Source organism: Monodelphis domestica, chromosome 1 (genome assembly GCF_027887165.1).
Source record: "Monodelphis domestica isolate mMonDom1 chromosome 1, mMonDom1.pri, whole genome shotgun sequence".
NCBI lineage: Eukaryota > Metazoa > Chordata > Mammalia > Didelphimorphia > Didelphidae > Monodelphis > Monodelphis domestica.
Window position 1 is genome coordinate 649,222,085 of NC_077227.1, and position 14,587 is coordinate 649,236,671.

The 14,587-nt window shown below is 34.9% G+C and overlaps 1 protein-coding gene across 4 annotated transcripts in view; it reads left to right on the plus strand.

The window, feature by feature from the left end:
* Window positions 1–14,587, plus strand: part of RTN4 (reticulon 4) — a 63,051-nt gene that overhangs the window by 21,305 nt on the left and 27,159 nt on the right. Inside the window, exon 1 of one of the 4 annotated variants that reach the window (XM_007476818.3) lies at window positions 14,060–14,306. The exons of the other annotated variants lie outside the window; for them this stretch is intronic. Within the exon in view, the coding sequence (XP_007476880.1) occupies window positions 14,273–14,306 (34 nt within the window). The 5' untranslated portion in view covers window positions 14,060–14,272. Of the gene's footprint in view, window positions 1–14,059; window positions 14,307–14,587 lie in introns of those variants that run through there. 4 annotated transcript variants of the gene reach the window in all.

The following is a 14,587-nucleotide window of genomic DNA, read 5'->3' on the forward strand; positions in this document are numbered from 1 at the left end:
CTCAGATACTTCCTAGCTGGGTGACTCTGGGTAAGGTACATAATCCCTATTGCCCAGCCCTTCTACTCTTCCTTAGAAGTGATATACAGTATTGATTTTAAGACAGAAGACAAAGGTAAAAAAAAATGAAAATTAAAAAATTCACAGTAGACTTTCCAGATTCCTAGATCTGTGTTCTTTTCACTATACACGAAGGGCAAGAAAATGCATCTGTTTAATCAAACAATTGACTTAGAGCAGCCCCAGCGTTCTCTTAAGAGAAACATGGTGTATAATAGCCATAATTCAGAGACCAAAAAAAAAAAGGATTACAGAAATTTTCTTGTAGGGCAAACTCTTGATTTCCTTGCCAAATGAAAAGATAAGGACAATAGTTTTAGAGTGAGGCTATTCTGAATTAACATGGAGGGCAACTGAAGATTATAGGCCGTTTTGTCTCATAAAAAAAAGCCAATAATCAGATTATAACATAAGAAGCAGAAAGCTTTGTGTGATAGTTTACTCCCTATAGCCTGATTGTCTTAAACATTTATAGTGGGAGCTAGAACAAGAACACATTTCAAAATGGAATAGATTGAACTATCTTTTCATTATTAATAATGATGAAGCTATCCACATTTAGATCCCTATATTTTAGTATTGCATATGATAAACTTAATGTACAGTGGAATGACTGTTAGCCCCTCCCTTAATGAGAAGGAGGAACTTTGGTTCAGATCCCATTTCCAAGGCTAACCACCCGTGTGACCTTGGACTAATCTCTTTATTTTCCTGGGCCTCAGTTTCCTCATCTGTAAGACTAGGGAGTTGGACTGCATAGCCTCAGAATGCTTTTCTAGCTCTAAATATACAAGCAAAAGAAGAACAGGAGAAGATGAAGTTGAGAATGGTGGCTATACCTCCTCCATGCATAGAAGCTAGGGTACAGGCCAGATGGGAGAGAATTTCAAAGTCACTCAGTTTTTAAGGTGTCTCAAAGGGGAAAGATTTTGGAAAAAAAGACTGGAAAAGATAAATGATATTGCTTTAAAAAAGCCAACTGGCGATATTGTGTTGTGGAAGAGTTGGGGGTCTGGAGTCTGGGCTGCATGTATGCCTGCCACTCACCAGCTCTGAACTGGACAGACCCCATCCCCTGGACCTCTTATTTTCTCATCTCTAAGGAAAAGGTTAGCCTGGGTAGGGGCTGGGGCTCAGGTTGTTTGGTGAGTGGGAGCTCCATACCTAAGGATCCTGGAGGGTGATGCCATCTGTGGTTATTATAGTTTTACTTATTTTATTCCGTCTCTCCCCATTTTATTTTGGCTGGTTCTGCTTCACTGGGAAATGTTGGTGGCAGCTTGTTTGACACTTCTGGCCCAGATAACCTCTAAGGTTTCTGTTATCTCAAAATCAGTGAAAGCACTGTCCATCCAAACGATAAAAATTATTGATATACACAATATATTTAGTAAACAATTGCTGATAGATTGGTTTGCTGCTATTGCAGTAGAAAAGTTAGAGGTACTCTATTGAGAGCTGTTAATAGTCAAGAAGATCTGGGTTCAAGCCATGTCCCTGGAAAATACTGGCTCTTTGACCCTGGGCCAAGCCACTTAACCAGTGCCCCAGGTAAATCTGGTTATAAGTTGTAGAGCATTTTCTTCTCTAATTTGATGAAGGGTTTTTTTTTTCATTGAGCTTCCTCAGTTCCCTAAGCAGGTAAAAATCACTGATCCTTCAGCATTTTTGTCAGTTTTCAGAGTTTGAAATGTAAAGCTTCAGAGGGGTTTAAATTTGCATTTCTTTTTACTATTATGATTAAGAATATGTTTATAATTCTTTTGAATATGTTCATATCCTTTTGACCAGTTATCTTTTTTTTTTTTTAAACCCTTACCTTCCATCTTGGAGTCAATACTGTGTATTGGCTCCAAGACAGAAGAGTGGTAAGGGCTAGGCAATGGGGGTCAAGTGACTTGCCCAGGGTCACACAGCTAGGAAGTGTCTGAGGCCAGATTTGAACCTAGGACCTCCCATCTCTAGGCCTGGCTCTCAATTCACTGAGCTACCCAGCTGTCCCCTGACCAGTTATCTTTTGAAGAAAGTTTGTGTACTCATTTATGTCAGTTCCCCATGTGTCTTGGATATAAAAAAAAGTAATGTAAAAATATTTTTTCCTACTTGATAGTTTCTCTTCCTTTTTTTATATCATTCATCAAAGTGATCTTTTGACTTCTATCTCTTGCCTGGTTAAGAATTCTCCTATTTTTTAAGATAATGGGGGCTTTTCTCAAGTCATACTCATTTTGAGGTTATTGTGGGTATATGGAGTGAGATGTTATCTCAACTAAATTTCTTCCAAAGCGCTTTCCAATATTCCTATCATTTCTTGTCAGATAGAGAATTTCCCCCCTGTATTCTTGTTTCTTATCACACCGAGCTATTATTTTCATAAAATTGTATTTTTCTTGGTTTTTGTTGCTGTTGACAATGTCAACAATCATTTAAGTGCTTTCTTTTTTAAAAAATATATTTTATTTTCCTAATTACACAACAATAATTTTCAACTTACATTTTCCAAAATTAAAAGATCCAAACTGTCTCCCTTCCTCAATTCTCTCTTTCCTCCTGGAGATGGTAAGCAATTTGATTGAGGTTACACATGTATTATGCAAAATTTACTTCCATATTAGTCATTGTTGTAAGAGAATTCTCATATAAAACCAAAGCCCCCATATAAAAACACAAAGTGAAAGATAGTATTCTTTGATCTCTTCCAATTCCGAAAGTTCTTTCTCCAGAGATGGGGATAGCATTCTTTGTCCTGGGTTTCTCAGAATTGTCTTGGATCCTTGTATTGCTGAGAGTAGCTAAGTCATCATACAATATTGCTATTATTGTGTATAGTTTTCTGCTGGTTCTGCTTATGTCCCGCTTGTCAGTTTCTAAAATCTCCCCTTTTTAATCTTTTTGGGATATGGTTCTAGTAGTAGTATTTCCAGATCAAAAGGTAAGCATAATTTCAAATTGCCCTCCAGAATGGTTGAGTCAGTTCACAACTCCATCAACAATGCATTAATGTTCCATTTTAGCCATATCCTCTCTAATATTGAACATTTATTTTCCCTTTTTTGGCCAATCTGATAGGTATGATAGGTATCTCATTTATTTTAATTTGCGTCCCTGTATTCAAGAGTAATTTAGAACTTTTTTTCATTTGATTATTGAGAACTTTGATTTCTTTATGTGGAAACTGCTTGTTGATATCCTTGTATTGTTTGTCAATTAGGGAATAACTTGGATTCTTATAAACTTGGTTCTCTTAATATTTGAGAAATGAAACCTTTATCAGAGAAATTTGTTAATTTTTTTTTTCAACTGAGAACAAGCAGAGGTGTCTGAGCCACCCTGCTGCCTTTCCCTACAAATGTAGGCATAGAGACAGCCCCTGCCTTCAAGGAGCTCCAGTTCTCATAGAACAGGACAGTGCAGAGAAGGAAGCTGGAATGCAGGCGGGAGGAAAGCTCCAAGTCTATAGCTTCCTGGTGAGAAATGAGGATGTGTTTGGCCTCCTTTGGGTGTTCTGAGAGGCGACACCTGTGGTGTGCAGAGAGAGGCTGCATCTCCTCAGATGATGAGTAAGAAGTACAGCCTGTAAGAAGTGTGTGTGTGGGGGGCACAGTAGTCCTTCATAGGAACACTGAATTGTGTAGATTTATTTTGCATCCTAGATTTTCTAGATCTTTGCATTATTGTTGCCATTGCTTTACTTTGTTTGATTCATAGTTTCCTAGCTATACCATTACATCATCTGCAAATAATGTTGCCGTCTCTTTGCTTATACAGGATCTGTCATAAAGGTTTTAAACTCTACTTTTGGGGCACCCCGTATTTGTATAATTTAATTCTTGCATCTTATTGCTATTGTTAGAATTTCTAGAACTGTATCAAAGAATAGTGGAGAGGAGACTATTTTTGCTTTATTCTTGTTTGTATTGGGGATATACATTTTAAAAAACTTCCTCTTCGCATATGCTGTTAAATATCTTTAATCACTATTTTTCTTTTTCAGAGTAGTGAAATAATTGCATGATTTGGGAGAAGCAGTGTTGGTACAAAAGTATTGAGTCAGAAGACATGATTCCTATCCCACCTCTGAGACTGCATGTATGATTGTGCTAACCTTGTGGCTTCTGTTTCCTCAGGAGGAGAAATAAGTGGTTTAGATTAGGTGATTTTTTAAGTTACCTTCTCAAGCTTGTGGATTCTATGCTAATCCCTTCATAGGAATCCAACCTAGTCATAGAGAATTATTTTCTAGATCTTGGTATCACTATATATAAGTTATATTTGTCTCTCTAGCTTTCTCTTTGATATTGGGTTTGGATATTGAGACCATACTTGTTTTACAAAAGGAAGGAGACCAACATTTATTAAGCACCTACTTATGTCAGCCACTGTGCTAAGTAATCTTATCTGATCATTACAACAACCCTTGGCAGTAGATGCTATTATTGTCCCCACTTTACCAATGAGAAAACAGTGGTTGAATGATTGCCCAGTGTTATACGATAGTTCTAATTTAAAAGATATTTATTTTGTATTCTAATTATATTTTTTACTTCATTTTTCAATTTTGTTAATGCCAATTTCTAAAATTTTCCTCTGAGAATTGATTAGCATTTCATATATTTTGTGTTTTTTTTATTATCTTTTTCCTTAACCCTTTTAGTCATTGTTTCTGTGATTTGTTCTTTGACTCATTCAGGGATTCGTTGTTTAGCCTCCATTTAATATATCTTTTCACATTTCTTTTATTAAACTTTTTAGTTTTTGTGGCTATAGATGGTATTTATGTTTGCCTTTCTACATTTGTTTGTAGTTCCTTTATGACTAGCACATGATTAGTTTTTGTAAAAGTTCTATGGGATGCCAGAAAAAATGTATATTATATAATTTTCCTATTTATAGGTTGTTATAAGTCCATCACATCTAATTTTTGCAACATTCTATTCTTTATTTTTTATTTTTATGACTGATTTATTTGACTGAAAGGAAAATATTAGTCTTTTGTTATTATCATTATCTTTGCAATTTATTTTTAAAATTTATTTAAAATAAAATGCATTTAATATTTTTTCAAAGTCTGGAACCTGGAGTAATTTTCCGTTTAATCTCAATTTTTATGACTGCCTTATTCATGATTGCAATGCTTTTATTTGTAGTCACCAGAAACATAATTTTGATCTATCCCCTCATTGTCACTCGACTGTAAGATTCAGAGAAGGCATTGATTTGAAATCATAGAGTAAGTTTGTTCACTAAAAGTTTTCCCCATGCTAATGAAATAGTAATCCTAGTCAACATCGCTCTATGTATATGTTTTAAGTCTTTTTCTTGTTTGCAGGAAATTGTGTTTTTTTTTAAAATTTCCCTTTTTTCAAACATTTATTTAATCTATTCACATTACAACCATTAAGTTTTTATTTTCTGCAGTTGAACTTTTATATTACTTTCTTTTTCCCTTCCTCTTTTAAGTCAGCCCTAGTCTTTACAAGTTTTCTTCATATTAATCTGATCTTAATTTTCTCTCGTTAGTTTGCCTCTCTGTTACTCTACCTCAATTCCAAGTTGCATTTCCAATTTTATCTTTTTGCAGTTCTGATAAAAGCATAGTACTTAATCATCCTTGTCTTTCCTCTTCTTACATCATTCATTTTGCTTCATTTCACTGGCATTAACTTATAACATTCTTTTCCAAGAATTGCTGGGTTTTTTTTTTCAACCCCATTTTCTTGCTCGATTCCCTTTCTTCCCAGGAATGTAAGTTCTCAAAGAGGACAGCATTGTGCAGTTGAGAGTGCTCTGTTACTTAGATGTGATGGTTTCAAGGCTGTTCTTAGCTATTTTCCTTAAGGTCCTTTTTGATTTGATGTCATTGATTTCTCTTTTTGAACCTATGTCTTGTTCAACCTGCCTTTGTGAAGTCAGAGCCACAGGAGCTTTCAGTTTCTCTCTTTTTAAAGTTATGAATTTCAGAAATATTGACAAAAATGAATTCTACTACAGTAAGACCTTATTTGTTGCAAACTCAACAAGCCCAAATTCAGGTATATGTGATTGGCAATTAGAAAAAAATAAAGGCTGAAAAATATGTAAAATAAAATATTCATACAGTAAATCTCTTCCGATTTTCTGGGCAGTGTAAATTCCTCACGGCATTTTGCCCAACTAATTTATTCCTCTGAGAAACAGTAATGGCAATCATTTCATTGTTTTGCACCAAACATTAGCTCCTAACAATTCATGTCTGCATCAGAGCAGTGCTTCTCCTTGCTTCATGAACACTATTTAGTGTTCAAAGTACAAGAATAGTGATGCTGGTAATTGATAACCCTAGGTATGCTCATATAAAAAAGAACAGGATTTGCTATTATGCATGTAAAATGAAGTCAGACTATATAAAAAGAACAGAAAGTATTGTCTACACAGTTAATTATTTTAAATATTAAATATAATGGATCAATGTTACTCATCTGTGTTCCTTTGTGAATTACCTTCTCTCCATTTAAAAAATGTTTCAAAGGTTTCCTTTTCTTGCCTGTTTGAGCAATGAAACTTCAGTTATTTTCATGTTTTTGTCTTAGTAGTGATTTCCTTAGCTTTAGCCTGTTGACATTCCATTTTCCTTCTTAATATTTTTCAATCTGATTACTAAAATAAAGGAAATTAAAACAAGCAAAAAGATTTCCCTTCCTACACTCTTACCCTTGTCTCACCCGCATGAAAACAAATATTTCATTTCTTAGACTAACTATTGTTTGAACATGTTTAGCTTGTTTTTTGAAAACATAGTTCACCTTTACATTCTTTTTAAGGATGACTCATTCTTTCCTTTTACTAGATGCCCTATTTTCTTTGATTAGATTCAAGTTTAGAGGATTTTTAAGGACATAAACTAAACTTTTTTTGAATATCATTTTAATTTTTGATTTTTCAGGCAACATGGTAGAATGGAAATAGCACCGACTAGAGTCACTTTAAAACCTGTGTGACATTGAACAAGTCACTTAACTTCCTGGGACCATTTTTAAAATGGAGATTGGCAAGGGCTGGGAGAGGAGAAACATGATTACTTACAACAAGGAAACCTTAGGAAAAATTAGTAGTGTGATAGTGCGATCAATGTAAAAGCAAACTTGCCGTACTTCAAAGTACTCATTCATTGATGTGACTTTTTTCTTCCTGCTGTCCTTTTTTCCTTAGCCTTTCTTCTTTTCTCTCCCACCCACTACAATTGGATGAAATCTCTGAACCTCAAGGAATGATGTTTTTCCATTTGGGATACTGATTTTTTTTCCCCTTGTGCAAATGTACTTTAGTTTAAAAAATATTTTTCAGTTCCCTATAGAAACAGTTTGTGACAACTGCTTTCTGACATTTCAGGATTCCTATTTTCTCTCTCCCTCTAACCCCCTCTCCTCCGAGGTGGTACACAGTGTGGTATGAGTTATACCAGTGCTCTCATGCAATACCCCTTTAGAAGACACTTATGTCTACAGTAGAAAACATTTCAAGGAAATAAAATGGAAGATGGTGTGCTCTGATTTGCAATCGTACTCTCACAGTTCCCTCTTTGGCTGGAGAGATAGCACTTTCATCATGAGCCCCTTGGGTTTATCTTGGAGACCTGCTTTCTTGATAATGGTTTAATCCTTCACAGTTGATCATTGTATATTTGTTTATACATTTTCTGGTTCTGCTCATTTTATTTTGCATCAGTTCATACAAGTCTTATTCAGGGTTTTCTAAACTCATCTGGTAGTATATTCTATCACAGACTTTCCCCAAGTGATAGACAATCCCTCAGTCTCCAGTTCTTTGCCACTGTAAAAAGATCTGCCAAAAACATTTTTGAATGGGTGGGTCCTTTCACTGATCTTTTTGGGATACAGACTCAATAGTGATGTTGCTGGGTCAAAGGGGATGCAGTTTGATGGCCTTTTTGGCTATGGCTCCATATTGCTCTCCAGAATGGTTGTATTAGTTCATAATTCCACCAACAGAGCATTAGTGTCCATTTGGGATGGTGATGGCCGCTACAGTGGAACCTGTTCATCTTTCCCTTATCTACTACTTTTGGGCTCTACTGTCTTTTCTGTGACTGATATATCTGTGTGACTTTTGGTTGTCCTGGTTATGAAGGGATTGAAGGTCCCCCCAAGATGTTATTGAGGGGACACTCCAAAAGGCTGTCTTTCTCTCATATCTTGTGTTGAGTGGCCTTTTCCTTGTGATCAGTTCTTTCCATTTTTTGATGTTTGTTCTTTTCTTATTTTTTGTGGTAAGAGAGAGGATAAGTCCTATCTTAGGTTTACCCAGGATCCGTCTTTCACTAATGCTCTTTTACAAAAATGTATGAGTTAATACTTTAAGATAGATTAGAAACCTGTGGTTGCATGTGTTAAATTATGGGGTGCTTTTTTCAGAGTTGTAGCTGTTTTTTTTTTAAATGTCAACTATCAGATTAAGATTAAAGTAAAATTTAAGACCTTAACATTAAGAGAAACAAATCTGTTCAAAAAAATTGGGTAGAAATATCAACTTGTAAACTATTGTTAAGTGATGTTTTACAAAGTTTTGAGCTAGGTCATCTAATGGGTTTATATGCCAAACATTTGATCTCAGAGGCAAGAGAGAGCCCCAAGAATAAGTGACAATCAGACTTGTTTTAGAATCATTATTTTGGTAGCTATTTGAAGAATAAAAAGATTGGAGAGAATTGAGGCAAGGGGAAGAATTAGGAGGATCATTGTCATTGTCCCAGGAGGTGATAAGTACCTGTGTGAGACCTGAGATATACAATAATATTTTAGATGTTCTATGTGTTAGTTTTTTTGTGTATATGTAATCTATACATGTATTATAGATGTATAGATGCTCATTTTTTTCTTTTCCCCTTCCCTCACCTTCAGAGGGTCCAAGAGAACAGTGACCTTGTAGTAGCTCCACAGTGTATTTGGTATAGTAGGAGTTTGTTGAAATATGTAATAAGAAGGCTTAATGTGATGTTCAGCACTGTATCAATTGGAAAAAACACTATTTTCCCATGTTTCTTTTTCCTTTTTCTTTCCTTAATCCATCTTCACAGTGTTCTTACTCTCTAGAACCAATACATGATAAAGTTCCTGAAATAAAATGCCTCATGGCCTGTTTCTGGAAGATAGGTTTTGGTGCCATCTAGTGTGTAAGGTAGAAAACTTTTTGTGAAATGTTTTCATAGTGACCAAATAAAAAAAACTTGTTCAACAAAAAAAGCTAATTATTTTGGAAAGCAAAGAATATTTGAGAGGCAGCTAGGTGGCTTAGTGGATTGAGAGCTAGACCTTGAGACAGAAGCTCCTGGGTTCAATTCTGGCTTCAGGCACTTCTAGGTCTAGGACCTTGGGCAAGTCATTTAAACCCTTATTGCTTAGTCCTTATTTTCTTTTATCTTGGAACTAATACACAATATTGAATCGAAGTTGGAAGGTAAGAATTTAAAAGGAAGAATATTTGACTCCTAGGATTTGGAACTGGAAAAGACTTTTGAGGTCATCTGGTTCAATTCCTCTCATTTTAAAAATGAGGAAAGGTCAGATAAATTTAAGTGACTTGCCACTTAGGTAGTAAGTAGAGAAGTTAGGATTAGAAATGAGGCCATTTAACTCAAATATAAGTGCTATTTTATCTATATCAAACTATTCTATACTTTGTGATATTTCCAAAATGACTATTTTAAAAAATATGAACACCTTGTATTTCAAACTGAGTAATTGAGTCATTTTGTTAACAAGACAGTATTTAACATTACATTATTATGTATTCTTGTGAAATCCCCCTAAGTCTGTGTACTTTAAAAATGTGAAGTGTGTAGTGCTTTTAATGAGAATATGTAATTTAAAGATTACAGAGAGTAGGATAAAGAAAGTAGGATATTCAGATATTTGCTTTAGATTATAGCACAGGAGCTAACATTATTATCCGATTCAGTATTGCCTTTTTAATTTGGTAATTTGTGGATTACTGATATACTTTGCATAGTGTTTGCATTTGTGTTAAAATTGTTCCTATATTACAACTTTGTCAGATTTTGTTTGGGGCTCTTATTTTGAACTAGGATACCTTTGAAATACTGTTTTATTTTAAGGTTAAAAATCTAGCTCTTACATTGCATTAACCATTCATTTAGTACTGGAAGAGGTCATCTAATGTCCACCCATCCGGTCCCTCCCTCCAATTTTACAAGTAAGGAAATGAGATTATTCTGTTAGTAAACAGCAGAAGTGGGATTTGGACCTGCCTCTGTGAGTGCCATATCCAGTACATTCATTCCATTTCTCTGCTTTCTCTCCATTAGTGAAAGCTGAAGTTGTCTAATTATGCCCATAGGGGGCGTTATATGACAGCACATAACATGAGCTTTTTAATAATGAGACACATTTTAAAAAATTTGGTCAAGCAGTGTGATTTTTCTTTTTGGATTCACACTTAGGACTTTGTAGGACATGGGTTCATAGACTCTCTAATGGGGTCTCAGGACATTTATTCACTCTTAAATTATTAAAGACTATCACCACCCTGCTCAAGAGCCTTTGTTTCTGTGGATTATATCTATTGATATCTACCATATTAAAATTTAAAACATTTTAGTGATATTATGAAGTTTAATCTTGTAGATCCCTAGACTATGCACGAATAGTCTATAAATGATTAATGAGTTATATATTTTTCTTATATATTTTGTTGAGTTCTAACAATGATATTTTTACATTTTGTACTTCATTATTTAGTTTTTCTAGTTTCTCTTTAATTTGACTGGTATAATTACTTTCCCTTAGAAATGACTTGGAATGACTTTTCAAATGTTCTTTAAAAACCTTCTTAGGATAATACCAATATAAAATGTAAATAAGACAAACTATATTCTAAATAATTATTGACTTTGAGCCAGGGGATAAGGATGGAAACTTTTAGGTACTAATAAGGAAAACTGGAAAAAAAAGGGATGCAGATATTTATTTGATTAGCTAGTCCAACTTTTATTGTCTTCGTTTTGTTGAAGAAGAAATTGACATTTAGAGGGCTATTGTGATTTATCCTTGATCACATAGTTAGGAAGTATTGCCAGTATTGTTTTCCAGGTATCCTCTCAGAATTTGTTAATGTTTTCCCAGGATCCTTTAGAGAGGAGCTCTTTGTTATGCTTATCCTGTCTAACTTCATTAATCCAACTCTTAAAAACAACATAGTGGGGGGAAATTTGGAGGAAGTTCCTGGTTCCAAAGGAGCAGTGTTTTTGTGCAGGCTCTAAACATCCAGGAGATGGTAAACAGACGCAGGGAATACATCTCCTTGAAGCTTCAGTGCTATGACCAAATGCGATTACAGAGAGGTTTCACAATGATTTACTTGGGGTTTAATTTTAATATTCCAGCTCACTTTAAATATCATAGTATAGCTAGAACTCTAATTAGGATTAATTTTTAAATTGTTTTAAATTAATTTAATTTTAATTGCTGAAATTGAAGTTGTTCATATATGGTTTATAACAAGAAGGTTGGATTGTGTGTGTCAGAGGTGCCAAACTTAATGGCTGTCGGTGGTCAACAAAACTTCTGTGTGCAGCCTAAAGTAGATTAAAATGTAATTGGTAAATTTTTGGCAAAATAAAAATATTTTCCAAGATAATGCATGTCTGGCAGGGATTTCTATTTGAATTTGATAGCACTGGTATACAGATGTACAGGTTGGGTGTGATGGTTATTGTGGAAAGGTTTGTGATTTAATTGATTCTACAACTGCCTGAAATACATTGTTTTCCATAAGAATGAGTTAGGTATTGTGAATAATTCACATTCATAAAACACTTTAAGGTTCCTGTAGTGTTTTTTTTCTTGAAACAACCCTGTGAGTTAAACCAAGTCCCTAAAGTGTTACATAACAGATAGCACAGCCAGTAGGTCACCAAGGGTGTTGGAGCCCAGGTCTTCTAATGCCCCAGCTGAGGGCTCTTTCCATTATGCCATGTCCCTTATAGGATTGCATTTTAAAATCTCCTTCCACAGAAGTGTTAGGGGGTGGGGTGTGTGGGGACCTTTGAACACCTTTTTAAAAGAAGAGAGAGGGGAAGGGTACAGGTGAAACCATGGGACACAAATATGAAATTATACTACAACACCCTAAGAAATGATGATAGTGAAGAATTAGAGGCCACGTGGGGTCAGGATTAGGGAGCTGGCTTTGGAGCCAGGATGATAGGAGTTTAAGGTCTTGCCTCTGACCTGGTCTGGCTCTGTGGCCCTGGGCAAGTCAGGTGTCCTCTGCAGTGTAGGCAGGTTTCTAGGGCTGGACACTGCAGGGAAGGGGCCAGCTGGAATTGGGAGAGGGAGTTTCCTCATCTGGGAGCTTGCTGTGCCAGTGAAGTAATGCTTATTCCTTAAAGACCTGCCAATTGATTTAAAGTGAAATAAGCAGAACCAGGAAAATGGTATTGTATAGTGACTACAGCTGTGCAGATGGAGGAATCATGGGAAAAGTGTGATTATAGTGACTACACTGACCTGCCTGAGACCCTTCCCTTATCGCAGATATGAGGGACTAGTCTACAGATTTTCAGATTTCAGTTTTTTTGAAATACTTTTTCCTTTTCATATATTTGTTAAAAGATGATTCATGAGAGAGGAAAAGGACATTAAGAAATGATTGATATTAAAGTATCAGTAAAAGTAAGAATTTTTAAAAAGTAGTTCAGCAACCATTAACTAGTATTGGGATTTATGGATGTTCAGGAGGCTCGCTCTAATGTGTTTTGATATGTTTTGTCAAGTAATATAAAATATCAAAGATCCAGATTGGATACTTTAGTTTAAAAAAAAAAACTTTTAAGAGAGAAATACCATCTCTAAAATTTAAGTTTGAGAACTTGCATAGGAGGTAGTTCAGAGACATGCTGCTACTTCTATGCCCAGTATGTGGTGATGTAGTTCTCAAATGAGTCATTGGATATTTGTCACATCTGATATTTAAGGATTTTTCAACCCACATAATTCTAGTAAGTTCCAGAAATGTTCTAATTTACTGAGTTGTATCTGAGCAAAAATGAACTTTCATAGATTTTATTTCATGTAACACTGTCATTTCATGTATTTCTTTAATTTCTAAAGTCTAAATTTTAATTTTGTTTGGTCTTTGTACTTATTTAAAAGCACATTCATGACTGTAATTGGCTATATATGACAGAAGTTTATATGATATATATATATTTAGTGGGGTAAAGGCATTCTATTAATTTAGTGAAATTTAACTTGTGAAATTTTGGTAGTTAAAAGGCGTTGGTTTAAATGTTAATAGTTCTGCAATAAATCTTTATGTATTCTCATAGCAATTTCCAACAGTTACTAATGGATTCTTTCCTCTGTAAATAATTTGTGGATAGATGGATGATTTTTTAAAAAAAAGCATTTGTTTTACATTATGGTAGCTACACTGAGAATATATTCTTGTAAATGCCATCATATAATTTTATATTTTGAATAAAGGACAAAGTGAGCTAATTTTAAATGTAATTGAAGGAATTCTTCTTCTAAAAATGTATCATGATAATAAAATAGCATTTACCTATTCAGTATTCTTCAACATTTCTTGATAATTGTGAGTAGCTTCTCAGATCCACCTAAGTTCATTAAATGCTAAATGTTAAGCTATAATAAAATTAGAGCAGGAAGAAACTCTGACCTTTTGTTGGATCAGCCCATTTTAATTGTATATAGTACAACTCCTATGATAATCAGTTTACAGTTTAAACTGAGCCAAATAACCAGCATCAGAACATAATAATCTGACAAAAGCATTCCCCAGACATAGTGTATTTCCATGTTGTCAGTAACATTTCTGCCATCAGGAAGGTCAGATTTCCTCTATGTAGATTGATAGACTACTCTCACCAACTAATAGATTCTTTTTGGTCTGAGCAACAAGCAAATGGTTAGAATAATAAGCAGATTGAATGCAGGCATTAGTGCTGAGGTATTAGTAGCCTAGTTACAGATTGCACTGCGTCAGTCTGCTCCACACCCAGAAGACGTCAGGTGACTCTAGTCCTGCGGTAGTTGTGCAGCACATAAGACTGCAGACCTCTGTGGATGAAACTGATGTTTCAGATCTCAGGCAGGAGATTTTTGTTTTTGCAGCTTTTCTGTTGTTATGCATAATTGATAATCCCAGTTGTCAGCCAGATCTTTGGGGAGCCATGGACGGTCAGCAGAAAAACTGGAAGGACAAGGGTAAATCAGCTTTGAAATGTTCTTTTCTTATGCTTTTGTATATAACCAGCCATGTCGTTTGGTGATCATAGCTTGCAGTTTAGGTTTTTCTACTGAAAATGAAACTGAAAAGGATTGAAATTTAAAACCAAATATGCATCTAGTAGAGGATTTAGAGCATAATAGCTACACAGTGTATATTTGTACCTTTTGCTGATCACTATAAAATGGCTTGTTTTAAACATTTCATTGCCATTTGGCTTAGATTATTGCTTTAACCTTGTTCTGTTTGATCAGTGTAG